Genomic DNA, 27112 nt, shown 5'->3' with positions numbered 1-27112 from the left:
GGTATGACTAGTACAAAAGGACAGGTTACACCTGAACCCGAGGCAGGCAAATACCTTTGTAGGCAAGTTGGCCAGAGATGTTCAGGAGGGTATAATCTAAGTAGGCAGGGGAACTGGAGCCAGAGTGATAACACTGAGAATAAGGTAGTTGGTTTTCAAACAGAGGAAGTGTGTGGCGCAACTCCTAGCAAGGAAAGGCTGATGATGGGGCAAAAATTCCAGTCAACATGGCAAGTTGAAACATAAAAGGTGGACAAAATGAGAAGGGTGAATACAGGACTGAAGGTGTTATGTTTGAATGCACACAGTATACAGAATAAGGTAGATGAACCTATAGTACATTTACAGATTGATATTTATGATGTTGTGGGCATCACTGAATCATGGCTGAAAGAAAACTATAGCTGGGAGCTTAACATCCAAGAATGCAGATTGTGTCAAAAGGACAAGCAGGTCGGCAGAGGAGTAGTGTGGGTCTGTTGTAAAAAATGAAATCAAGAAAGAGGTGACATAGGGTCAGAAAATTTTGAATCATTGTGGGTAGAGCTAAAGAACTGCAAGGGTAAAAAGACCCTGGTAGGAGTTAGACACAAACTCCAAAATGTGGTAAAGAGGTGGTCTACAAATTGCAATAGGAAATAGAAAATGCATGCCGAAACAGTAATGTTACAATATTCATGGGGAATTTCAATGTGAGTGTAGATTGGGAAAATCAGGTTAGTGCTAAATCCCAAGAGAGTGAATTTCTAGAATGCCTACAAGATGGCTTTATAGAGCAGCTTGTGGCTGAGCCCACTAGGGGATCAGCTATTCTGGATTGAGTGGTCTGCAGTGAACTGAAATTGACTGGCAAACTTAAGGTAAAGGAACTCTTTTCATAATAGGATAGAATTCATCCTGAAATTTGAAGAGAAGCTAAAGACAGATAGATTAGTATTACAGTGGAGTAAAGAGAATTACAGAGGCATGAGAGAGGAGTTGGCCAAAGTGGTCTGGGAAAAAAATCTAGCAGGGATGATGGCAGAGCTGTAATGGCTGAAGTTTCTGGAAACAACTCAGAAGGCACAGGATATATACATCACAAAGAGGGAAAAGTATTCCAAATGGAAGATGATATAATCGTGGCTGAAAAGAGAAATCAAACCCAACATAAAGAGTGCATATAAAAGAGCAAAACTTAGTGGGAAGTTAGAGGATTGGGAGGCTTTTAAAAACCAACGAAACAAGTTATTAAGGAAAAGATGGAATGTGAAAGTAAGCTAGCTAGTAATATTAAAGAGGATACCAGAATATTCTTCAGATACATAAAGTGTAGAAGTGTTGAGAGTGGATATCTGACCACTGGAAAATGATGTCAGAGAGATAGTAATGGAGGACAAGGAAATGGCAGTCAAACTGAACAAGTATTTTGCATTAGCCTTCACTGTGGAAGATACTAGCAATATGCTGGAAGTTCGACAATGTCAGGGGTCAGAAGTGTGTGAAGTTACCACTGCTAGAGAGAAGGTTCTTGGGAAACTGAAAGGTCTGAAAGTAGATAAACCACCTGGTATACACTTCAGGGTTTTGAAAGAAGTAGTTGAAGAGAATGCGGAGGCATTAGAAATAATCTTTCAAGAATCCCTGGATTCTGGAATGGACCCAGAAGACTGGAAAATTGTATTTGTTACTCCACTTTAAGAAGGGAGAGAGGCAGAAGAAAGGAAACTATAGGCCAGTTAGTCTGACCTCAATGATTGAGAAGATATTGGAATCGATTATTAAGGATGAGGTCTCAGGGTACTTGGAGGCACACGATAAAATAAGCCATAGTCAGCACAGTTTATTCAAGGAAAATTCTTCCCTAACAAACCTGTTGGAATTCTTTAAAGAAATAGCAAGCAAGAGAGACAAAGAATTGGATGATGTTGTGTACTTGGATTTTCAGAATCCTTTGACAAGATGCCATGCACAAGGCTGCATAACAATTTAAGAGCCCATGGTCTTACAGGAAAGATATTGGCATGCAGAGGAAATTGGCTGACTGGTAGGATGCAAACAGTCAGAAAAACAATGACCTTTTTAGTTTGGCTGCAGGTGACTCATGGTGTTCCTGAGGATCAGTGTTGGGACTGCTATTTTTCACTTTATATTTGAATAATTTGGATGATGGAATTGATGGCTTTGTGGTCAAATTTGTGGACAATACGAAGATAGGTGGAGGAGCAAGTAGTGTTAAGGAAAGGGGGAATCTGCAGAAGGATGTAAACAGATTGAGAGGATAGGTAAGGAAGTGGTTGATGAAATATACTGTAATGTATAGTGCATTGACATACTCTTTGGTAGAACTTAATGGTAAGTAAGGCAAGTGCAATTGTTAGCATTCATTTTGAGTGGACTAGAGTATAAGAGCCAGAATGTAATGCTTAAGTTTTATAAGGCATTTGTCAGACTGCACTTGAAGTATTGTGAGCAGTTTTAGGGTCATCTAAGGTGTGCTGGCATTGGAGAGGGTCACAATGAGGTTTGTGAGAATGATTCTGGAAATGGAAGGTTTAATGGACAAGCAGCTTTTGATTGTTTTGGATCTATACGCCCTGAGCTGATTTGGACTGAAGAATGAGGGAGGAATCTCACTGAAAGTAACAGAATATTGAAAAGTCTGGATATAGTGGATGTAGGGAGGATGTTTCCTATAGCGGACGAGTCTAGGACCAGGGCACAGTCTTAGTACAGAGGGATGACAAGGTGCCACACATGAGGCTGCTTAACAAGTTATGAGCTTATAGTATGACAGAAAAGGTCCTAACATGGATAAAGCAGCAGCTGATTGGCAGGAGAGAAAGAGTAGGAATAAGGGGAGCCTTTTCCAGTTGGCTGCTGGTGACTAGGGTTCTGCGTTGGGACTGCTTTTTACATTATAGGTCAATAATCTGAATGATGAATTTGATGGATTAGGCAAAGATGTAGCAGATGGAACGTGGTGGCAGGAAGCGTATAGTCATGCATTTGGTGGAAGAAATCAAAGTGTAGACTATTTTCTAAGTGGAGAGAAAATACAAAATACTGAGGTGCAAAGGGACTTGGGAGTCCTTATGCAGGATTCCCTAAGGATTAATTTGCAGTTTGAGTCAGTGATGAGGAAGGCAAATGCAATGTTAGCACTCATTTCAAGAAAACTAGAATATAAAAGCAAGGATATAACGTTGAGACTTTTTAAAAGCACTGATAAGGCCTCTCTTGGAGTATTGTGAGCAGTTTCATGTTCTTTATTTTAGAAAGGCTATGTTGAAACTGACCTAATTGAAACTTACCGAATGGAGATCAGCAGTTTCTGAGATATTCAGACAATCATTCCATGGTCAAAACCACTCAGATCATATTTCTTCCCCATTCCTATGTTTGATCTGAACAAGAAATTAAACTCTTGATAATGTTTGCATGCTATTATGCATTGAGTTGCAGCCACGTGATTGGCCAATTAGATATTTGTATTTACAAGCAGCTGTGTAAGTGTACCTAATAACGTGGTTACCAAGTGTACATCTGAAAAAAAAGAACACTTTATATTACTGGCTAGCCTACCTTCATACAGTACCTATAAAAAGTATTCCCCCCTTGAAGTTTTCACATTTTATTCTATTACAATATTGAATCACAGTGGATTTAATTTGACTTTTTTGACACTGATCAACAGAAAAGACTCTCATGTCAAAGCAAAATCAAATTTCTCTTCTTCTTCAGATTTTTAAATGGCAGTTGGCAGTCCAACTTAAAAGGTGCATTACCACCACCAACTGGACTAGCGTGGTAGAGAGAGTTGGGAAATAAAACCCCTACTAGTTCCTTATTGAACGAAAACCAAACTACTCCAAAGAGCCCTATAGATTGTAAATAATGGAAGACAATAAGTGAATTAAATTCAAGTCACTTCCATATCTTAGTAAAGTTTTTAAATGAAAACTGTCAACCCCCAAAGCTAGTAGTGCAGTCTGCATTGCTTTCTTTCAGCCTTATATGGTTCACGTTGTAAAAGAATGTGTTCAACTGTTTCATAATGACGGCAAAACCTACATACCCCAGTGATTTTTACCATCAAGATACAAGAAATAATTAAGTATAGTACATCCAATTCTAAGTTGAGTCAATACAATTCCTTCCCTTCTTGTCTTACCCCTTCTCCCATCAACCCAACAGTTTTGTGTTTTCTGTAAAGGGGTCTCCCCTTATGCCCACTATCCCACAGGTCTCACCATAATCCCCCAATTCTTAGCCCCACCAACCCCTTGGCTTCTGATTGGCTAAGTGGCAGGTCTATAACCACTGATAAACTTTACCAGCTTTTTTGGTCAATCAACCCACTCATTCCCCTCAACACCTCTATGTGCAGGGACCCATAAGACATGAAGACCAGTACCTTGAAGAGCTTCCAGCAGTGAGTATGACCTACCACTAGAATGACCCATTTTAAGACCTCTAAAGCCAAAAAAATTTGAACAAATTATAACTATTCAAGGATAGATTTCCTCCACACACTGCAAGTCCAAAATGATGGCAACCAGTACTGTAAAATATACAGAGAAATAGTTAGTAAGACAATTCTTCATTGTTATCTGTAATTCAGGCACAAAAACAGTCACACTGACATTCCCTGTAAAATAATGTTTTGATCCATCAGTAAAAAATGGTTAACATATCACAATAATTTTCCTTAACATACTGATGAACCAACAGATTCTCAGGCATTTCAGGATCCTTGGACTTCATCAAATCAGAGCAACCCAAAATCAACGAAAGCACTGGAGAAAAATACTGTAGGGTTACTGAAAAGCTACAGTGGGACGGATTGTGTAATCCAGCAAATCCATATTCCAAGTGTGATAAGAACCCAGCCACCCAAAACTAAAAACTCTTCTTGTGATGTTCCTAGCAGCTTTCTAACACACTTTTAACAAGGTGATCATTCTTTGATCCCTTCAAATTAATCCAATATGTTAACAACAATTTCAACCTCGGCAACTGTAAGGGTAATTTTCCCATTTCAACCAGTAAAGCTGAAATAGGGGCCACCTTCCCGCACCACAACACAGTTTTAAAGCAACATACATCAAAGTTGCTGGTGAACACAGCAGGCCAGGCAGCATCTATAGGAAGAGGCGCAGTTGACGTTTCAGGCCGAGACCCTTCGTCAGGACTAACTGAAGGAAGAGTGAGTAAGGGATTTGAAAGCTGGAGGGGGAGGGGGAGATGCAAAATGATAGGAGAAGACAGGAGGGGGAGGGATAGAGCCAAGAGCTGGACAGGTGATAGGCAAAAGGGGATACGAGAGGATCATGGGACAGGAGGTCCGGGAAGAAAGACGGGGGGGGGGTGACCCAGAGGATGGGCAAGAGGTATATTCAGAGGGACAGAGGGAGAAAAAGGAGAGTGAGAGAAAGAATGTGTGCATAAAAATGAGTAACAGATGGGGTACGAGGGGGAGGTGGGGCCTAGCGGAAGTTAGAGAAGTCAATGTTCATGCCATCAGGTTGGAGGCTACCCAGACGGAATATAAGGTGTTGTTCCTCCAACCTGAGTGTGGCTTCATCTTTACAGTAGAGGAGGCCGTGGATAGACATGTCAGAATGGGAATGGGATGTGGAATTAAAATGTGTGGCCACTGGGAGATCCTGCACCTGTGCTTGTATCAGATCCAAAGATGAAGCTGATCTACAAGTCACACAGCCATAATCAAGTACAGATCTAATTAAACTAATACAAATGGTCAGAGATTTTCATGTAGCACCCCAAGAATATGCACATAGACACCCAAGGATATTTAATGCCCCTTTACATTTGTCAATAATTTACTGATATAGTGCACCCATGTCAGCTTATTATCCAGCCATGTGCCCAGAAATCTTACCACCAACACTTCAAGAGTTTGACTATATAATTTCAAATTAAGTTCATGTCTATTGATCCTCTTTGTAAAACATACAACTTGTGTTTTAGCTACTGAAAGCTTAAAACCCCATCTATTTGCCCACTGTCGACCTTATTAATCACTAATTGTATCCTACATAGTTAAATTAAAATTTCTACCTTTGATCCATAAAGCTCCATCATCTGCAAAAAGTGATTTACCCATCCCAGTACCCATCTCAGAGAAAATATCATGAATCATAACATTAAATAATAAAGGACTGCAAATACTATTTTGTGGGGTCTCATTCTCTTTCTCATGGAAGCCTGAATATACCTTACCTACCCCTACCTGCATAGACTGTCCAAATAAAAACTCGAAAAAATTATATAGCCTTCCTCTCACTCCTAATTTCCATAATTTAATCAAAAAACCCTCCCTCCATAACATATCATATGTCTTTACTATATCAAAAGAAACTGCTATTACAACTTCTTTATTTACCTGTGCTTTCCTGAATATAATCTTCCAAACATAAAACTGAATCCAATGTCATTCTACCCTTTTGAAATCCAATCTGATAAAGTGCCATTATCACCCCTCTTTTCCAAAATGTAATTCGATTGCTCTATTATCATACATTTCATGTTAATACAAATGGGACGTTAATGATATTGGTCCAAGCCAGAAGGATCTGCCAGGGGTTTTCCAGGTTTTAGAATAGGCACTACCACTTTCTATTAGGAGGGATGATGTCTTAAACTCCAAATATGATTAAAAAATTTTATTATCTTGAGAGTTGTCGGTCATATGTTTAAGCATACAATAATATCATCCTTTCCTGGAGCCATCTGACTTGTACAAGTATCAGCTTTCTTAAATTCACACAATAAAACTTTACATCAGTGATACTATCATTGCTACGCAAACACGAGGAATTCTGCAGATGCTGGAAATTCAAGCAACACACAAAGTTGCTGGTGAACACAGCAGGCCAGGCAGCATCTCTAGGAAGAGGTACAGTCGACGTTTTGGGCTGAGACCCTTCGTCAGGACTAACTGAAGGAAGAGCTAGTAAGAGATTTGAAAGTGGGAGGGGGAGGGGGAGATCCAAAATGATAGGAGAAGACAGGAGGGGAAGGGATGGAGCTAAGAGCTGGACAAGTGATTGGCAAAAGGGATATGAGAGGATCATGGAACAGGAGGCCTAGGGAGAAGGAAAAGGGGGAGGGGGGGAAAACCCAGAGGATGGGCAAGGGGTATAGTCAGAGGGACAGAGGGAGAAAAAGGAGAGAGAGAGAGAGATAGAAAGAAAGACTGTGTATATAAATAAATAACTGATGGAGTACGAGGGGGAGGTGGAGCATCAGCAGAAGTTAGAGAAGTCAATGTTCATGCCCTCAGGTTGGAGGCTACCCAGACGAAATATAAGGTGTTGTTCCTCCAACCTGAGTGTGTCTTCATCTTTACAGTAGAGGAGGCTGCGGATAGACATATCAGAATGGGAATGGGGTGTGGATCGTTAAAATCCCTACACCATGCAACACTTAGTGAGCTAGAGCTACATATGTTTTCCAACCAGTCAGTCAAAAGCTTTCCACAAGGGTTGTAAACATTTACCACTTTAATGCCCCCATCTGTTAAGTCAAATACTTCCACTACAAATGTCTCATATACTTCATTTACATCCACAACTCTTATGTCCTATCCCCTTCCTTATAAAACTTGCAATGCCACCCGCTCCACCAACTAATCTATCATGCCTAATTCTGTATAGAAGATCTTAATTCCGTATAGAAGATCTTAAGTGTGGTAACAACCAGTTTTCCTGAATGTGTACAACATCAGGTGAATTTGATAAATCAGAAATAAACTTCTTAAAGTCTTGACCATTAGGAATCAGGCTTCTTGCATTCACTGCAACATTCCTAATCACATTATGTACCATCACAGGAGACTGAGATACAGATATTTCACCCATCAGAGTTTCATTTACAACTTCCCACATGATACCAGCTATACCCAGATACATTTCACAATAATTTTAATCTTCTCAGTACGACTAGATATCTGAGTAGTACAATTCACCTCATCTGTTACAAACATTACCAACTTCATTTTATCAACTAGTATCTTTAGTGATAGAACTATGATGTTGACATATAGCTTCTGACTTCACATTGTTTTCTGACTGGTAATACTTTATCACGGTTCAGTTTAACTTTTTGCAAGGCCTCTGCACAAGACACACCTAATTGTACATTAACCTGTTGAACTTCAGCTGCATTCTTAAGCACTTCACATCCTCTAAAAGCTGCACTCTGTTCTCCTCTGTGATTACAATATTTAAATTTTATGCCTTCACAATCTTCATACTTGCGTTATCCACCACACTTACTACCTTAGGTTCCCACGACATACTGACACAACATGCCCAAACCTTTAACATTTGTAACATCTAAGCAGAGGTGGAATACAAGGTTGTATGTTATAACTAACATACCCCAAACTCAGGGGCGGCACTAAGGTGGTGTTAGCTGGGGCTATAGCCCCAGCAGAAATTGCAATAGCACCAGTGTAGCACCACCAAGAAATTAACTGAAATTTCACATATGAATTGCAGCTGCTTTGCTTTCTCTGTATAGTTTTGAATACAGCTTGTTTCTCCAGTTGATCTAGTGAAACAGCACCCTCAATTACCGTAGCACCCACGCAGCAATGAAGTTATAAACTCTGTCAGATCTACTCTACACTTCTGCTTATTCGTTCGTTGTCAATGTCTTGTCGTTGCTGTCCTCAGACCAGTTAAGCCAATTTAAGATCACTTAAGGTGGTGATGTCACTCACTCTCATCTGTATACATTCAGGCGCAGATCCATGGTCTCGCGAGACTAACGGTTACACACACACACTTTCTCGCGTGGGCCTGGCATGTGCATTATTTTGGCAACGTGAAAAATGGATCGATTTTTCCTGAGAAAACGACCTCGTCCAGAAGAATCAGTGGTGTCTCAGTCTGAGCCTGTCTTAATTGAAAGTGACATGCAGAAAGTAGTAAGTGGGGATGAGGACGACAGCAGTTCATCGAAGGAGTGTGAGGGCGAAGAGGAACAAGAAATGGAGTGGGATTCAGAAGAGAATGCGGATGACGCTGCTCTTCGTCCAAGTGGGAATACCATTAGCGATATTAGCCAGCAGCCTGAGGAAGAACCCCGTCGGCCAGCATTGAAAAAGTACCCTTCACTGCTCGCAACAGTTTGGCAATCAGCAAAGGAGTTTTATTCGTGGCTGGTTTGACTGACTGGAATATTCGATCACAAAAGATACTATGTTCTGCTTCGCATGCAGGCAATACTATGTGGAGGACATGGGTTCCATTCTGAGTCTACCTTCACTGTCACCAGTTACCGCAAATGGCGGAAAGCTACAACAGCTTTCAAAACCTACCGTGTAAGTGCAGCTCAGAAGTTTGCTATGGAGGCATAGGCCGAATTCAGATTGAGAAAACAAGACGGTTCAGATTGGGAAATATGCTTGACAAAGGACATGCAAAGATTGTCCAAGAAAAACGTGAGTATATGAGAGCTGTGGTTGAGTCTCTAGCAAGGACAGACAGTGAACGACATAGTGGAATTTCTAGCTCCAATGAGACCCTACCACAATGCATTTACAGATTTATACAAACTAATCTGTATATCACTGACTCTACCTGTGACATCTGCTTCATGCAAACGGAGTTTCTCTTGCCTCAGATGCCTCAAAAACTACCTAAGGAATAGCAGCGGCGGTGCTCGGAACAGCAACTTGGCCCTGTTGGCCATAAACAGCTGGAGGACCAAAGCACTTGACATTCAGAAAATCATTGATGCTTTCACCACCAATCACAACAACAGATGGATTGTGCTTCTCTGCAAACATCAATGGTGAGTGCAGTTGATTTTTTTTAAAAATTTGGGTCAAGATTAATGCTGATTATTATCATCATTTTGTGGTGGATACCCAATAGTCCTTATGTTTCCTGCAAATCCTAAACGATTACATTTACTGCTATTAAGCCTACTGGTTTTGCTTAGACTTCCAAGCAGTGATTCTGTTGATTTCTGTTTTAAATAGTAACCAAATTAATTGAGGTATTGTATGGTCAGATTACGATTTGTCCAACTCCTGGTAAAGCCTTGCATCTGTTGTTTGCCTTATTTGACTTTACTAACGGTGTATCTTTTGGCATTGTAATGCGAATAACAGTGGATATTGTGGGTTAGTGTTGTGTTTTTCAGTTGAAAAGCACGTATTTGAAGTTGATTGTGGGATTGGTGCGTGATTCACGTTGTGTGCTGTGGGTTGGATGCTCTATTGGTTTGTTTGTTTATGCTCTGTGTAGCTCGGGTTGTCTCTGATGCTGTTGATACTGTCACAGTTCACTTCAATATTATACTTATCAATTGCTGCTGCGTGTGAATCAACAGAGGCATTTATAGTAGGCACATAATGCTTGAAACTGTCTTTTGAACGCCACGCGTCTGGCCTTGCAAATACATATTACCATAGGGTACATCCCTCAGTACCATCACTGAGTAATTCAGTCCCACTGTAGCACCAACAAGAAAAAAATCTCTGGCGCTGCCACTGCCCAAACTAACTTGATCAGGGAGCTTCACTTCATCAAAACAGATAAACTATCGATCCTTTCCCCACTTCTGACTACTTGCAATCGCTTTACCTCCTTAAGCTTACCTCCCAATAAATGGGATTTAACCTCTTCTATTGAAATTTCCACTGGAACACCCGTTATGGCAACATAGATACTATCTTTTTGCCAAGTAAAGCCTTTGATCATAATGCATTCTCACACTGCTTTTTATCCTTACAAACAAATAACACCTTCCCTCCTCTTGCACGCAAAGAATCTATATTTTCTATAGCTAACTAACTCTGTAATTAATTTATTGGGATTGATGGAAGAAGGCTGTTCCAGGCCAAATTTAAACAATACCTTGAAGCCTTTCTTTTTTTTCCCCAAAATATCCAGCCCTTCCTCTCCATCACTTGAAATCATTCCAATATTATATACCTTTTTCTATTTTCCAGATCTGGATTCAACTTCATTCCAACCTCCTCCCACCAACCCACCCACACCCAAGCCCTCCATTTGCAGTTCCTTTTCCAGATCCTTCCCCCTACCTGAACCTACACTATTTCCTAACATCCCCACGCCATTCACAGCCAGTGCCACCAACCACCACTCCTCCCTGAAGTCCAATGAGCCAAGCAACATGCCAGTTGGACCTCCTTCTTCTTCTTCTATTTCCGGCAGTTTAGATGCATCTAGGCATAATACTGCACTCCGCAGGATGTATAATTAATTATAGAATTTCAAAAAACTTAAATTCTCGAATATAAACTAGTCGCACATACAAACCCAATAGTAAACTCTTCAATCAGATGGTGGTTCTCTTGGTGGCCAAACAAGGATTTAATAGAAAAACAAAATACATTTATGTCAGACAGCCTCTTGAACAATATGCTTCTTTCAATTTTATATCGATTACAACTCAGCAAAACATGCTGAACTGTCTCTGGACTACCACAGTCACATAATCCAGTAGGATATTTTCCTATTACCTTTAAATAATAATTTAGCCCACAATGCCCCAACCTAAGTCTTGTTATTTCACCATATCTCTACGATTTAAAGAATAACAGTCTGAGACCTTTTTAACTAGTGGGTGACTAGAAAAGAAATACCTTCCCTTTAATTCATTTTTCCAATTCTCCTGCCACTTCTTCTCTATACTTTTATCCTACTACTCAACTCTGCTCTGCCTAGGGGCACTCTAATTTCTACTTGCCTGCTCTCTAAAGAAGACTTTGCAATGCCATCCACAATTTCATTTCCCTCCACCCAAAATGCCCAGGTATCCATGTAAATCTGACTTCACAACCCACCATCCCTACTCTAAACATAACTAAGAGAATCTCAATAACTATGTCAGGATGACCTTTTGATTTATTCTCTTTTGTAGCCTCTAAGGCAGCAACAGAATCTGAACAGATGATAACCCTGGATGGTCAAGAGTCTTCTATCCACCATAAGGCCCAGAGGATTGCTAATAATTCTGTTGCAAAGACAGAAACATCACCTGAAACCCAGTGACCAATCTTAACTCCAAGTTGAGACATGTATATCCCAAATCCCGCCTTACTGCTCTCTGGGTCCATTCTGTCATCAGTAAAAATATTCAGATAAGATCCCCATTTATTATTTAAATATTCATTTATGATCAACACTGTTGAAATTGCTCTGCTTCCTTGAAGCTAAAAAAGGAGGAATAGGTCTACTTCTGGTTCTGGTAAAAGCCAAAAAGGAACGGGTGGCAAGCAAATTTGGTCAGCTATGCCTTCCTCAATCAGTTTCAATTTCACAGCCCAATTATTAACCAAATCTAAAAATGAATATCTTTTAATTTTACTTTGGTGCTCCAACTTACCCTGTAAAAGACATTTTGATGGACAGCTCTGATTGAAGTCATTTAGTTTTGCCCAATACTGCAGGCACAACTGAACTCATCTTGAATGTAGAGGCATTTCTCCCATCTCCACACATAATGTAGGGACAGATATTGTTCTAAAAGCTCCACAACAGAGTTTAAGTGCTTTGGACTGCACAGTGTCTAGGTAGACCTTCGCCATACATGTATCTTTATTTTACAATCAATTCAAACACCTTGACTGCACACAGGTGATCTCCATTTAACTAATTATGTGACTTGTAAAACTAATTGGCTGCATCAGTGATGATTTGGTGTGTCTGATAAAAGGGGATGAACACTTATGCAATCAATTATTTTGTGTTTTATATTTGTAATTCATTTAGATCACTCTGTAGAGATCTGGTTTCACTTTCCAATGAAAGAGTCTTTTTCTGTTGATCAGTGTACAAAAAAAAGCCAAATTAAATCCATGTTGTAAAACAATAAAACATGAAAACTTCCGGGGGTGGGGGGATACTTTCCCCCCATTCTGAAGCTGTATCCTCTGGTCATAGACTCTCCTGTTATAGGAAACATCCTCTCCATATCCACCCTTACATCATTTAATAGGTTTCAATGAGGTAACCCCTCATTCCTCTGAATTTCATTGAATGCAGGTCCAGAGCCAACAAATGTTCTTCTTACAGAAAAAGCATTCAATCCTAGAATCATTTTTGTGAACCTACTTTCTAAGATAAAGAGGCCAAAACTGCTCACAATACTCCAAATAAGGGAGTACCAGTGCTTTATAAAGTCTTAACATTACATCCTTGCTTTCATATTCTAGTCTTCTTGAAATTAATGCTAATGTTGCAATTGCCTTCCTCACCACAGACTTAACCTTCAAATTAACCTTTAGGGAATCCTGCACAAGGACTTCCAAGTCCTTTGGCATCTGTTTTTTGTATTTTCTCTCCATTTACAAAATAGTTAACCTTTTCATTTCTTCTACCAAAGTGCATAACCATTCACTTCCCAACACTGGATTCCATCTGCCATTTCTTTGCCTATTTTCCTATCTGTCTAGGTCCTTCTGTAGCCTCTCTACTTCTTCAAAACTACCTGTCCCTCCACTTACCTTCATATGATCTGCAACTTTTGGAACAAAGCTGTCAATTCCATCATCCAAATCACTGCCATATGTGTCATCACTAGTCATCGACTACCAACCAGAAATACTGCCCTTTATTCCCACTCTTTGCCATCTGGCAATCAGCCAATGCTTTATCCAAGCTAGAATCATTCCTGTAATACCATGGGCTCTTAGCTTGTTAAGCAGCCTCATATGTGGCACCTTGTCAAAAGCCTTCTGAAAATCCAAACACACAACATCAACCAATTCTTTTTCGTCTATCCTGCTTGTTATTTCTTCAAAGAATTCCAACAGATTTGTCAGGCAAGATTTTCCCTTAACCATGTTGACTGTGGTCTATTTTACAATGTGTCTCCTAGTACCCTGAGACCCCATCCTTAATAATCGACTCCAACATCTTCCCAGCCACTGACCTATAGTTTCCTTTCTTCTGCCTCTCTCCCTTCTTGAAGAGTGGATGGATATTTGCAATTTTCCAGTCTTCAGGAACCATTCTCGATTCTGGTGATTCTCAAAAGGTCATTACTAATAACCCCACAATCTTTTTAGCGTCCCCTTTCAGAACCCTGAGGTGTACACCATCCAGTCCAGGTGACTTATCTTTCTTCAGACCTTTCAGTTTCCCAAGAACCTCCTCCCTAGTAATGGTAGCTTCACTCACTTCATGACCCCTGACATCTGGAACTTCCACCATACTGCTAGAGCCTTCCACAATGAAAACTGCATCAATTTTTAGCAGTCTGATATCCACTTTTGCCTCTCTTTTACACTTTATGTGTCTGAAGAAACTTTTGGTATCCCCTTTAATATTGTTGACTAGCTTACATTCACATTCCATCTTTACCTTCTTCATGACTTTTTAGTTGCTGTTGGTTTTTAAAAGCTTCCAAATCCTCTAACTTCCCACTAATTTTTGCTCATTTATATATGTCCTCTCTTTGGCTTTTCTTGTTAGCCATGATTGTGTCAACTATTTTGGACCAACCATTCTGTGTGAGTGGATAAGTCTAAGATGAGAGGCCTCAGCAAGGAGGCAATGGTGAGAGGAGGTAAAAACAGGTAAGTTTTTTTAATAGTAGTTAACTAAAAAGATAGCAAGTTACAAAAAGTTAAACCAATTAGATGCATGATAAGGTGATGTATTGTAGCTGCATAATGTGGAAGCTGGTGGACTCCATAGTGGTTCCTGGAGATCACAGCTGCAGTAAGTGTTGGTTGCTAGGGGAACTCAGGCTCAACGTAGATGACCTGGAATCTGAGCTTTTTTCACTGCAATACATTAGGGAGGGAGAGAGTTATCTGGGCACTGTGTTTCAGAAGGCAGTCATACCCATTAGATTAACTACTTCATGTGCGGTCTGTGGCCCGGGACGATGTTTGACTGTGAGTGGGGCAGGTAAGGGAATCCAAGTGGTAGTGCTGGAGGAGCCTCAGCCTTTGATTTTGCTCAAAGGTCTGAGATTGTTGCTGTCTGTGAGGATGAGTGTGGGGCTAGAGGAAGGATGAACAACTGAACTGTGACACTGTGGTTCAGAGAGCCATTCAAGGGGGGAAGAGGGAGAAAGGAGAGAAATGTAGTTATAGTTGGAGATGGTATAGTTAGGAGAATAGACATGTTATCTTTTGCAAGGATCAAGAGGCTTGAAGGCTGTGTTGTCTGCATGGTGCCAGGGTTTAGGACATCTCGCCTAATCTGCAAAAAGAATTTGTAGTGGGAAGGGAAAAACCCAATTGTTATGATCCATGTAAGAACAATGTAGGAAGAACAAGGAAAGAGATTCTGCTGAGCGAATTTGAACAGTTGTGGGTCTAAATTAAAATGCAGAATCAACAAGGTAATTTTCCCTGAGTTGTTACCTCAGCCACATACAAATTGGCACAGGTCAACAAGTTCAGATAGGTAAATGTGTGGCTCAAGGAATAGTGTGGAGGGAGTTTGAGTTCATGGGACATTCAGGTAGGAAGGTGTTTTCAGTTTATTCAGTTCACTCAGAGAATGCAATCCTTAATGGTCTGTGCGTATAAACATTTCACAACCAGGACATTTTCTAACACTTTTAACATAATAATGTATAAATCCAGTAACGGAATGCTGGTATAGACCATTATTCGCATCCAGTGCGGTTCAGTGAAAACATTAGTATAAATATTTTGAATGGTCAATCTCCTGCTTTAATTTATCAATATCATACCTACCTTTTAATAATTTCTTCTTCAGCAAACACTTAAATAGTATTTTCTGTATTTTTATATTTCACTTTCCTTTTGATGTTCTTTTGTGCATACAGTAACGTCATTGGTAACATATCTTAGTCTCTCGGGAGTTAGAGATTGGAAATGTCGGCGGATTGCTCACTGCATTCGCAGCTTGATCGTCCGCTGGCTCGCCTGTCCTTCCCGCCTCCCGCCGCCCGCCGCCCGCCGCCCGCCGGGTGGCGCGCGATCACGGGACTCCGACACGACCATCTTGCCTCTCGGAGAGCGACCGTTGTTAGTGGCGCGCCTTTTGGAGGGCGGGCTCGGGCGGCTGCAGAGCTGAGGGTGAGGGAGGCAGCGTCGGTAAGTGGGAAGGTAAATGAATGAATGAATGAATGAGGAGAGGGCAGGAGGAAGAGAATGTGAAGGGAACGTGAAGGAGGGGGCACCGAAGGGGAGAGGGGAACATCAAAATGAGGAGAGGAGAAAGCTTCAAAGGGCACTGGGAATGGGTGGCATGGAGGGGATGAGGTGGGAGCATGGTGGGTGGGAAGGAAGGAGAGGATTGGAAGAGGGGGACGTGGGGGAGGAAAGGAGGGAGGGGATAAGGAAAGGAGAGAGTGGTGCTAGGTGAAGGGGAGAAGGGCAGAGAGTGGCAAGAAGGGAGAGGCAATGCAGAGTGGAGGGAGGGGTGAGTGGGGAGATGCAATGTGGGAGAATGGGGTAGGGAAAGGCTTAAACGGAAAGGAGGGTGTGAAAATAGAGAAAGTGGGAGGTATGGTGAATATGGGAGGAGTTGAAGAAGGGTCAGAAGGAGAGATGTAATGGTCAGAAGGAGTGAGGAATAAAGTTGGGAGGAACAGGGAAGACTAGGAGTGGAGAGGCTGAGATTAGAGAAGGGAATTGGCAAGAGAAGATGGGTAGGAGAATAAGGGGTGGGTAGAAACAGTGTTATACATGGGATTGATAGAGTCAGAAAGTGAAACCAGGAAGGGGTTGAGAGAGGGAAAAAGAGGGAGAGCAGTGGGCAGTGACGTGAGGATGCAATAGTGGTTCTCGATTGTGAAAGGACGGCAGGACTTTATAGTACTTGTGTAACCGGTTTCATTTAAAGGTTATAAGGCCTTTTTAATAGCAGTGCTCCTTCATATTGGGTATAGATCCACTTATGATCTAAAGTTGTCAACTGGTCAAAGTGATCTCTAAAGCAAGTTTGAAAGGCAGCTCTGTTGGTTTAGGCAGTTATTTTTATGCAGGGTAAAAAATCTTGAGAGAATGATGTTGTGAATCAAAGTTACGGTTTTTGTAATTCTAGAAATGCTAATTTTTGTTTTCTTCTGTGCAGGTTTAGTAAGATGCAGTCTCATGATGCACTGCACCTCAGTGAATGGCAGAAGCATTACTTCAATATAATATCCAATGATTGCTCCCCTGGACAGAAGGCAGATGCTTATCGTGGGCATCTAATGCAGTTGCAATATGCATGGGCAAATGCTGACATCTCTGAACAGTGTACTGCTAGCATATTTAGGAGATGTACTGAAAAGTATGCAGCCATTATTGATTCAGACAATGCAGAAATTGGGTTGAATAATTATGCTGACAGTGCTCTGAGTTTATCAAAGTGTCAGAGAAATGAAAGTAGCCGGTGGCAGTCGTCTTTGACGATAGACAACGTTTGCAAATTAAGATGTGTTCAGGAGATGTTTAAGTCCGGCAATAAAGCGAAGGATCTGCTAATATCAGCAGCTGATGTTTCAACTGTGGTTGGGAAAATTAATCACAAATCAAGTTCAGACCATCATAAAATGGAACCTATATCTTCCACTGATACAGAATCTTCGGTATCTAAAATTTTTATTTTGCCTGCTGAAATGCCTTCACGAAACGTAGTTGGAAATAATTTTCCAAATACCTCATCCACAATTACTGCCTTTGCAGGAATGAAAAAGGTGCAAAATCCATTGATTACTAATCCAGGGAATGATGAGATGAATGCTTTAGGTTCCTCAAGCACTTCCATATTAGCATCTTGTAGAAGTATCCATAATAGTCCCCTGCTGAAACTAAGCAAAGTGACAAATTGTTCTGGACCTCTGGCAAGTCAGAGAGGCACTGTTTCTGAACAATGTTTGACTCTTGATAACAAATTGCCCCCTGTACCTTCTAGTACTATATCAAAAAGGAAGTCTTCCTCTTTATCCAGCGGTGGAGGCAATGATTTGTATAATTACATGTCATACGGACATTTTCAAAATCAAAGTTGGACCAATATTAATCAAAAAAGTTTTGACAGCATGACCAAGAGCATGAGAAGTGATGCATGTGCCACTGATGAGAGATGCATGGTTACTTTTAAAACTGCTAAAGAGCAACTGCATGTTGAACAATTGAAAAAATGCGGCAATCCACCTCAACGGCTGCCTTTAACAACAGCAACAACAAACAATAACTTAAAGAAATCACTGGGCACGGTCAGGTCTCGTGGTTTGTTTGGCAAGTTTGTTTCTCCAGTTTCAAAACAGGATAACAGTGATGAAAGTGGTGGAATGTCTTTGCCTCATGGAAACAGTTCTTTTGAACCTTCCCAACCAGTGGATGAGCGTTTGAAGAACCTTGAGCCAAAGATGATTCAATTAATTATGAGTGAGATCATGGACCATGGTCCCCCAGTGAACTGGGATGATATAGCTGGGTTGGATTTTGCTAAAGCAACAATTAAGGAGATAGTTGTTTGGCCAATGCTTAGACCAGATATCTTCACAGGACTCCGTGGTCCACCCAAGGGAATCCTTTTATTTGGCCCCCCTGGAACAGGTAAAACTCTAATTGGTAAGTGCATTGCTTGTCAGTCAGGAGCTACTTTCTTTAGTATTAGTGCTTCATCATTGACTTCTAAGTGGGTTGGAGAGGGTGAAAAAATGGTACGTGCAATGTTTGCTGTAGCACGCTGCCACCAGCCTGCAGTTATCTTCATTGATGAGATTGACTCTCTTTTATCACAACGTGTTGATGGGGAGCATGATTCTTCTCGTCGAATAAAAACTGAGTTTTTGGTGCAATTGGATGGTGCTGCTACTTCAGCAGATGATCGTATTCTTGTGGTGGGAGCCACAAATCGCCCTCAAGAAATTGATGAGGCAGCTCGTAGACGTTTGGTCAAAAGACTGTACATCCCTCTGCCTGAAAGTTCAGCAAGGAGGCATATAGTAGTGAACCTGATGTCTTGTGAAAACTGCTCCCTGAGCCAAGAGGAATTGGAGCTAATCATTGAACAGTCTGAGGGGTTTTCAGGAGCTGACATGGCTCAACTTTGTCGTGAGGCAGCCTTGGGGCCAATTCGTAGCATTCATATCGCAGACATCTCTACTATCACACGAGAACAAGTTCGGCCTATTACATTCATAGATTTTAAAAATGCTTTTGTAAATGTTCGGCCCAGTGTCTCTGCGAAAGACCTGGAGCTATATGAAGAATGGAATAAAACTTTTGGTTGTGGCCGATGATTATTGCAAAACTGTTTAGGGCTGTAGGAGTGTTTCTTTGAAGTTTATTAAATAAATTCTTTTGTTGATATTTATTTCCTTATGCATATCCAATAAAGTTGACTTTTACAAATTAGATACTTTGAGTAAGCTATTATATTCAAAACTGTTTAAATTGCTTTGTTCCAAACGATTAGTGTACTATAATTCAAACTATGGAATCCTTTTACTCTTTGGTAAATTTTGCATAAGATGGTACCTCTGTACAGTATGCATTGTAATCTTATAACTATGAGGAAATATAGTGAATATATTGATGTATGTGCAGTGGTTAAACAGTTCAATTGCAGGCCCAGCTTTCTGCTCTACGTTTTGACTAAATATTCCATTGCAATTATCCAAATGGGCACTAATTTCAATTCAATACGATCACCCATTTGAAAACTTTTGACAGTTTGGTGGTTCGTTTGTATTTCAAGAGGGAAGAATTTACAAAAATGCTGGAGGATTTGAAATAACTGTATTGATATCTTTTCTAATTGGTAGTCAGAAATAAACAATTCAAAGCCAAGGCAATAGGACACCATTTTTCTTTTGTGCCAAAAAATGGTTACTCAGCCGTGTAATTGCTATATGTAACGTGTGCTTTGATTTATAAATATGATATTTTGTTATCACCCATTCACTCTTTTTGGGATATGGCTCTGATTTATGCAACTAATTTTCAATTTTAGAAATGCTGCACAACTCTGTGCTGCAAATACATGGTTTTAAAATGTCCACATTACATATGCTCCAGCTATTATTGATTTATTAATTTGTAAAATTTTGCTAAATAAAACATTATCCAGAAATGCACCCTCTTCAGCTCTGGTTGCAGTTAAAAGTTTAGTTAACCAGAAACAGCACCAACATCAGTTTTGGTGGTGATCAGAATACTTAACTGTACTGCTTATCCCTGTGTTATTGCAGTTGGGAAAGACATTCAACTTTATGGAAATTTGTCCTTATGCAATTCAGAAAATCACTACCAAAGAATCTGAGAATTTGCTCTTAGCGAAATTTATGTGACTTAGTAATACTTTGTTTTTCAACTCTCATTTCTTGACAAATACCCACCTGATGCAATTTTGCATAGTAGAATGGCATTACATAGATTATGAGTTATTTAAAGGACAGCTTGTCAGTATGTTCCTATGAGGAATAGATACAATGACAAGGGTTGGGAACCATGGTTGATGAGAGACATTGCAAATTAGTCAAAAAGCAAAAAGGAAGTATATGAAGTTTAGGAAACTGATATTGGGCAGGGCTTTTGAGGAACATGAAGGCAGCAGGAGAGAATTTAAATGGAATCCGGAGGGCTAAATGGGACCAAAAGTGCCCTTAGTGAGTCAAGGTATTTTATACATTAAAAGCAAGGATATCTCGGGAGAGGGAAAGACCACTCAAGGACAAGAAATGTATGCTTAGAGACAGAAGAAATGGGCAAGGTACTAAAGCAATACTCTGGTATTCACTGAGGAGGTTGTCGTGGAGGATAGTGAGATTGGGAAGGGTTTTTGAGGGCATGTGACATGGCAAAGGAGGGGATATTGGGGCTTTTGAAGAACAGGATGGATGAGTCCTCAGAGCCTGATGGCATCTATCCCAGATTGTTAAGAGATTGTTGAGGCCTTGGATATCAGAGTACAATTAGGGACCTTTTTTGTAGTTTTAGTTGCAGCACACGCAGATTGAGAAACCATATTAATGTATCTTACCTGTATAGCCACAGCACACACTAACTGCAGTTTCCCAGGCAGCTCTTATACAATGCTATTTGCATACTCCTGAAATTGGTCTATGACGAATGCAATTTTCCTTGCCCTTGAGTATATGAATAATAAGGGCATTATATGAGACTGCTCTTGGCTCCAGGTCCAGAAATCAACTCCTTGTTTGCAACTGTATCCTTGACTTCCTGGCCTCTGACTAAGATTAGACAGTAACATCTCGGCCGCAATTATCTTCTACAATGGTTCTCCACAAGGCTGTATTGTCAAGAATACTCCCTATACATGCCCACTGGGAGCCCAGATTTTGCTCTTAACACCATCTACAAGTTTGCAGATGACGCTAGTGGGTTCCATCTCAAATAATGAGACATAATACGGAAGGGCATGGAGAACTTAGTGACATGACAATAACCTTTCCATTAATGTCAGCAAAACAAAAGAACTGGTCATAGACTTAAGGAAGGGGTTCAGTGCATACACATCTGTTTGCATCAGTAGTGATGAGAGATTGAGCGTTATATGTAAACATCATTAGTCATAGTCTATTGTGGTCCAACCATGGCCAAGAAAGCACAGCAGCATTTCTACCTCCTTGGGAGGCTGGCTCTTCTAGACTCTCACCAATTTCTGTAGATCACCATAGAAAGCATCCGATCCTGATGTATCATGGCTTACTACAGTTGCAAGAAAAAGTTTGTGAGCCTTATCAATTAACTGGTTTTCTGCATTAATTATTCATAAAATGTGGTCTGATCTTCATCTAAGTCACAATAATAGACAAACACAATCTGCCTAAACTAATAAACACACAAACACCACTTATACGATCACAGTCTAGGTTCAAAAAAAGTATGTGAACTTCTGGGGTAATGCGGTCTGTAAAAGCTATTTGGAATCAGGGGTTCCAATCAATGAGATGAGATTGGAGGTGTGGGTTGTAGAGATGTACAGCTCTATGTGAAAAAAAGATACACAAAGTCATGTTCCTGATTGATCCTGCTCTTCTCAAGAAAGATCTGTAGCGTGTACATGCCCCGATCAATACCACCTTCAGAAGACTTCAGAAGAAGAATTGCTGAGATGCATGAAGCTGAAAAAGACTGTATAAGCATTTCTAAAGACCTGAGTGTTCATCAGTCCACAGTAAGAGAAATTGTCTACAAATGGAGAAACATAGAAACATAGAAAATAGGTGCAGGAGTAGGCCATTCGGCCCTTTGAGCCTGCACCGCCATTTATTATGATCATGGCTGATCATCCAACTCAGAACCCCGCCCCAGCCTTCCCTCCATACCCCCTGATCCCCGTAGCCACAAGGGCCATATCTAACTCCCTCTTAAATATAGCCAATGAACTGGCCTCAACTGTTTCCTGTGGCAGAGAATTCCACAGATTCACCACTCTCTGTGTGAAGAAGTTTTTCCTAATCTCGGTCCTAAAAGGCTTCCCCTTTATCCTCAAACTGTGACCCCTCATTCTGGACTTCCCCAACATCGGGAACAATCTTCCTGCACCTAGCCTGTCCAATCCTTTTAGGATTTTATACGTTTCAATCAGATCCCCCCTCAATCTTCTAAATTCCAACGAGTACAAGCCCAGTTCATCCAGTCTTTCTTCATATGAAAGTCCTGCCATCCCAGGAATCAATCTGGTGAACCTTCTTTGTACTCCCTCTATGGCAAGGATGTCTTTCCTCAGATTAGGGGACCAAAACTGCACACAATACTCCAGGTCTGGTCTCACCAAGGTCTTGCACAACTGCAGTAGTACCTCCCTGCTCCTGTACTCGAATCCTCTCACTATAAATGCCAGCATACCATTCGCCTTTTTCACCGCCTGCTGTACCTGCATGCCCACTTTCAATGACTGGTGTATAATGACACCCAGGTCTCGTTGCACCTCCCCTTTTCCTAATCAGCCACCATTCAGATAATAATCTGTTTTCCTATTTTTGCCACCAAAGTGGATAACTTCACATTTATCCACATTAAATTGCATCTGCCATGAATTTGCCCACTCACCCAACCTATCCAAGTCACTCTGCATCCTCTTAGCATCCTCCTCACAGTTAACACTGCCACCCAGCTTCGTGTCATCCGCAAACTTGGAGATGCTGCATTTAATTCCCTCATCCAAGTCATTAATATATATTGTAAACAACTGGGGTCCCAGCACTGAGCCTTGCGGTACCCCACTAGTCACTGCCTGCCATTCTGAAAAGGTCCCGTTTATTCCCACTCTTTGCTTCCTGTCTGCTAACCAATTCTCTATCCACATCAATACCTTACCCCCAATACCGTGTGCTTTAAGTTTGCACACTAATCTCCTGTGTGGGACCTGGTCAAAAGCCTTTTGAAAATCCAAATATACCACATCCACTGGTTCTCTCCTATCCACTCTTCTAGTTACATCCTCAAAAAATTCTATGAGATTCATCAGACATGATTTTCCTTTCACAAATCCATGCTGACTTTGTCCGATGATTTCACCGCTTTCCAAATGTGCTGTTATCACATCTTTGATAATTGACTCCAGCAGTTTCCCCACCACCGACGTTAGGCTAACCGGTCTATAATTCCCTGGTTTCTCTCTCCCTCCTTTTTTAAAAAGTGAGGTTACATTAGCCACCCTCCAATCCTCAGGAACGAGTCCAGAATCTAACGAGTTTTGAAAAATTATCACTAATGCATCCACTATTTCTTGAGCTACTTCCTTAAGCACTCTAGGATGCAGACCATCTGGCCCTGGGGATTTATCTGCCTTCAATCCCTCCAATTTACCTAACACCACTTCCCTACTAACATGTATTTCGCTCAGTTCCTCCATCTCACTGGACCTTCTGTCCCCTACTATTTCTGGAAGATTATTTATGTCCTCCTTAGTGAAGACAGAACCAAAGTAATTATTCAATTGGTCTGCCATGTCCTTGCTCCCCATAATCAATTCACCTGTTTCTGTCTATAGGGGACCTACATTTGTCTTTACCAGTCTTTTCCTTTTTACATATCTATAAAAGCTTTTACAGTCAGTTTTTATGTTCCCTACCAGTTTTCTCTCATAATCCTTTTTCCCCTTCCTAATTAAGCCTTTTGTCCTCCTCTGCTGAACTCTGAATTTCTCCCAGTCCTCAGGTGAGCCACTTTTTCTGGCTAATTTGTATGCTTCTTCTTTGGAATTGATACTATCCCTAATTTCTCTTGTCAGCCATGGGTGCACTACCTTCCTTGATTTATTCTTTTGCCAAACTGGGATGAACAATTGTTGTAGTTCATCCTTGCAATCTTTAAATGCTTGCCATTGCATATCCACCGTCAATCCTTTAAGTGTCACTTGCCAGTCTATCTTAGCTAATTCACGTCTCATACCTTCAAAGTTACCCCTCTTTAAGTTCAGAACCTTTGTTTCTGAATTAACTATGTCACTCTCCATCTTAATGAAGAATTCCACCATATTATGGTCACTCTTACCCAAAGGGCCTCTCACGACAAGATTGCTAATTAACCCTTCCTCATTGCTCAAAACCCAGCCCAGAATAGCCTGCTCTCTAGTTGGTTCCTCGACATGTTGGTTCAAAAAACCATCCCACATACATTCCAAGAAATCCTCTTCCTCAGCACCTTTACCAATTTGGTTCACCCAATCTACATGTAGATTGAAGTCACCCATTATAACTGCTGTTCCTTTATTGCACACATTTCTAATTTCCTGTTTAATACCATCTCTGACCTCACTACTACTGTTAGGTGGCCTGTACACAACTCCCACCAGCGTTTTCTGCCCCTTAGTGTTACGCAGCTCTACCCATATCGATTCCACATCTTCCCGGCTTATGTCCTTTCTTTCTATTGCGTTAATCTCTTCTTTAACCAGCAACGCCACCCCACCTCCTTTTCTTTCATGTCTATCCCTCCTGAATATTGAATATCCCTGAACGTTGAGCTCCCATCCTTGGTCACCCTGGAGCCATGTCTCTGTGTTCCCAACTATATCATAATCATTAATAACAATCTGCACTTTCAATTCATCCACCTTGTTATGAATGCTCCTTGCATTGACACACAAAGCCTTCAGGCGCTCTTTTACAACAGAAGATTAAGTACTGTTGCTATTCTCCCTAGAAGTGGGCAACCTGCAAAGATCACACCAAGAGCACAACATGCAATGTTGAAGGAGGTGACAAAGAACACAAGGGTAACAGCAAAAGACCTGCAGAAATCTCTGGAATGTGCTAAAATGTGTTCACATGTTCACTATAAGAAAAACACTGAACAAGAATGGTGTTCAGTTAAGGACACCATGGAGGTGCTGCTCTCCAAAAAAAAAATTGCTGCATGTTTCAAGTTTGCAAAAGACCAGCTGGATATTCCACAATGCCTCTGGCACAATGTCTTCCATGTGATTTTCTTTGGTCCCAGTAGAAGTTCTTTGACTTGCCTGTCATTAATGACCTGCTTGATTTGTCATCAGGTTGGAATATAAGGTGTTGCTCCTCCAACCTGAATGTGACCTCATCATGGCAGTAGAGGAGAACATGGACTGACATGTCGGAATGGGAATGGGAGCAGAATTGAAATGGGTGGGCTATTGGAAAATCCCCTTTTTTGTGGCGGACAGAGCGAAGGTGCTCAATGAAGTGGTCTCCCAATCTCTGTCGGGTTTCACCAACATACAGGGGGTGATACCGGGAGCACTGAATACAGTTGATGACCACAACAGACTTACAGGTGAAGTGTCGCCTCACCTGGAAGGACTGCTCAGGGCCCTGAACAGTAGGTAGGGAGACAGTGTGGGGGCAGGTGTGGCATTTGTTCCACCTGCAAGGATAAGTACCAGGAGGGCGACAGTGGGGAGGGATGAGTGGACAAGGTAGTCACGTAGGGAGCAATCCCTGCAGAAAGTGGAGGGGTAAAGTGGGAAAGATGTGCTTGGTGGTGGAATGCTGTTGCAGATGGTGGAAGTCATGGAGAATTGTGTGCCGGATGTGAAGGCTTGTGGGGTGGTAGGTGAGGATAAGAAGAACCCTATCCCTGGTGTGACAGCGGGAGGATGGAGTGAGGGCAGGTGTGCATAAAATGGAAGAGATGTGGATGAGAGCAGCATTGATGGTGGAGGAAATGAAACAGATCTTTTCATTGAAAAACTGGACCATGTCAGTTGTTCTGGAATGAAAAGCCTCATCTGAGAACAGATGCGATGGAGATGGAGGAACTGAGAAAAGGGAATGATGTTTTTACAAGTGGGAAGAGATATAGTCAAGATAACTGTGAGAGTCAGTGTGTTTATATAAGATATTGGTAGGTAGATTGTCTCCAGAGATGGACACAGAGAGATTGATAAAGAGGAGAGACTTGTCAGAAATGGACCAAGTAAATTAGAGGGCAGGGTGCAAGGTTGATTTGATGAAATTAACGAGATCAGCATGGATGCAGGAAGCAGCACCAATGCAGTCGTCAATGCAGTGTATGAAGAATAGGGGAGTGATGCCAGTTTAAGTTTGGAACTGTTTCATGTAGCCAGTGAAGAGGCAGGCATAGCTGGGACCAATGCGAATCCCTTTGGCTACACCTTGGGTTCAAGGAAGGGAGGAGACGAAAGAGAAATTGTTGAGGGTGAGGACCTGAGGGTTATGCCAGACAGAGGAGAGTAATAGTGAAGGGGAAATGGTTGGGTCTGTTGTGCAGAAAGAAGTGGAGGGTTTTACGGCCTTCCTGGGGGGAATGAAGTGCATAGGGACTGGATATCCAGAGTGAAAATGAGACGATCAAGGCCAGGGAACTTAAGGTCATTGAAAAGATCGAAACATGTGAAGTGTCATGGATGTAGGTAGGAAGGGACTGAAAAGAAGGGGCATAAAATAGAGTTGTGGTATGCAGACATGTTGGCAGTTATTCTGACATCTGCCTCGAATATCAAAATCCTTCACCTCTCCTTGTTCATCACGTCCAGAAAAATTTTCACAAACCCCAGTTTTACATGAAGAGGAGGCAAAGGTATCTTTGTTGGATCTACAAGTGGGTTATGTGCCGTACATTTCTGCCCTGGAACTAACTACATACAGAGTGGAAAATCCTTCTTAATGTAATGAGATTCTTTAGCACGGCTGTCCATTTCCAAATGAAACAACATTACTTCATGTATCTGAGCTG

The 27112-nt window shown here is 41.2% G+C and overlaps 2 protein-coding genes across 2 annotated transcripts in view; one reads left to right on the top strand and one right to left on the bottom strand.

The window, feature by feature from the left end:
- LOC134343751 (aromatic-L-amino-acid decarboxylase-like) overlaps positions 1-15900 on the bottom strand; it is a 56390-nt gene extending 40490 nt beyond the window's left edge. The window contains exon 1 of the mRNA XM_063042493.1: positions 15704-15900. The gene's annotated coding sequence lies outside the window, so the exon portion shown is untranslated. The remainder of the gene's footprint in view (positions 1-15703) is intronic.
- A 101-nt stretch (positions 15901-16001) lies between these two features.
- Positions 16002-20024, top strand: fignl1 (fidgetin-like 1). The gene is made up of 2 exons (XM_063042346.1): positions 16002-16066; positions 17049-20024. Exon 2 carries the CDS (start codon positions 17059-17061, stop codon positions 19207-19209), a length of 2151 nt encoding a protein of 716 aa, XP_062898416.1. The 5' UTR covers positions 16002-16066; positions 17049-17058; the 3' UTR covers positions 19210-20024.
- Positions 20025-27112: the final 7088 nt, after the last annotated feature.

This window comes from Mobula hypostoma, chromosome 3 (genome assembly GCF_963921235.1).
Source record: "Mobula hypostoma chromosome 3, sMobHyp1.1, whole genome shotgun sequence".
Lineage (NCBI taxonomy): Eukaryota > Metazoa > Chordata > Chondrichthyes > Myliobatiformes > Myliobatidae > Mobula > Mobula hypostoma.
Note: the sequence above shows the minus strand (reverse complement) of the source record. Positions and strands in the feature narration are given on the sequence as shown.

Bases quoted from the DNA above. Each gene is read 5' to 3' on its own strand.
- fignl1 (XM_063042346.1), top strand. From the start codon at position 17,059: ATGCAGTCTCATGATGCACTGCACCTCAGTGAATGGCAGAAGCATTAC.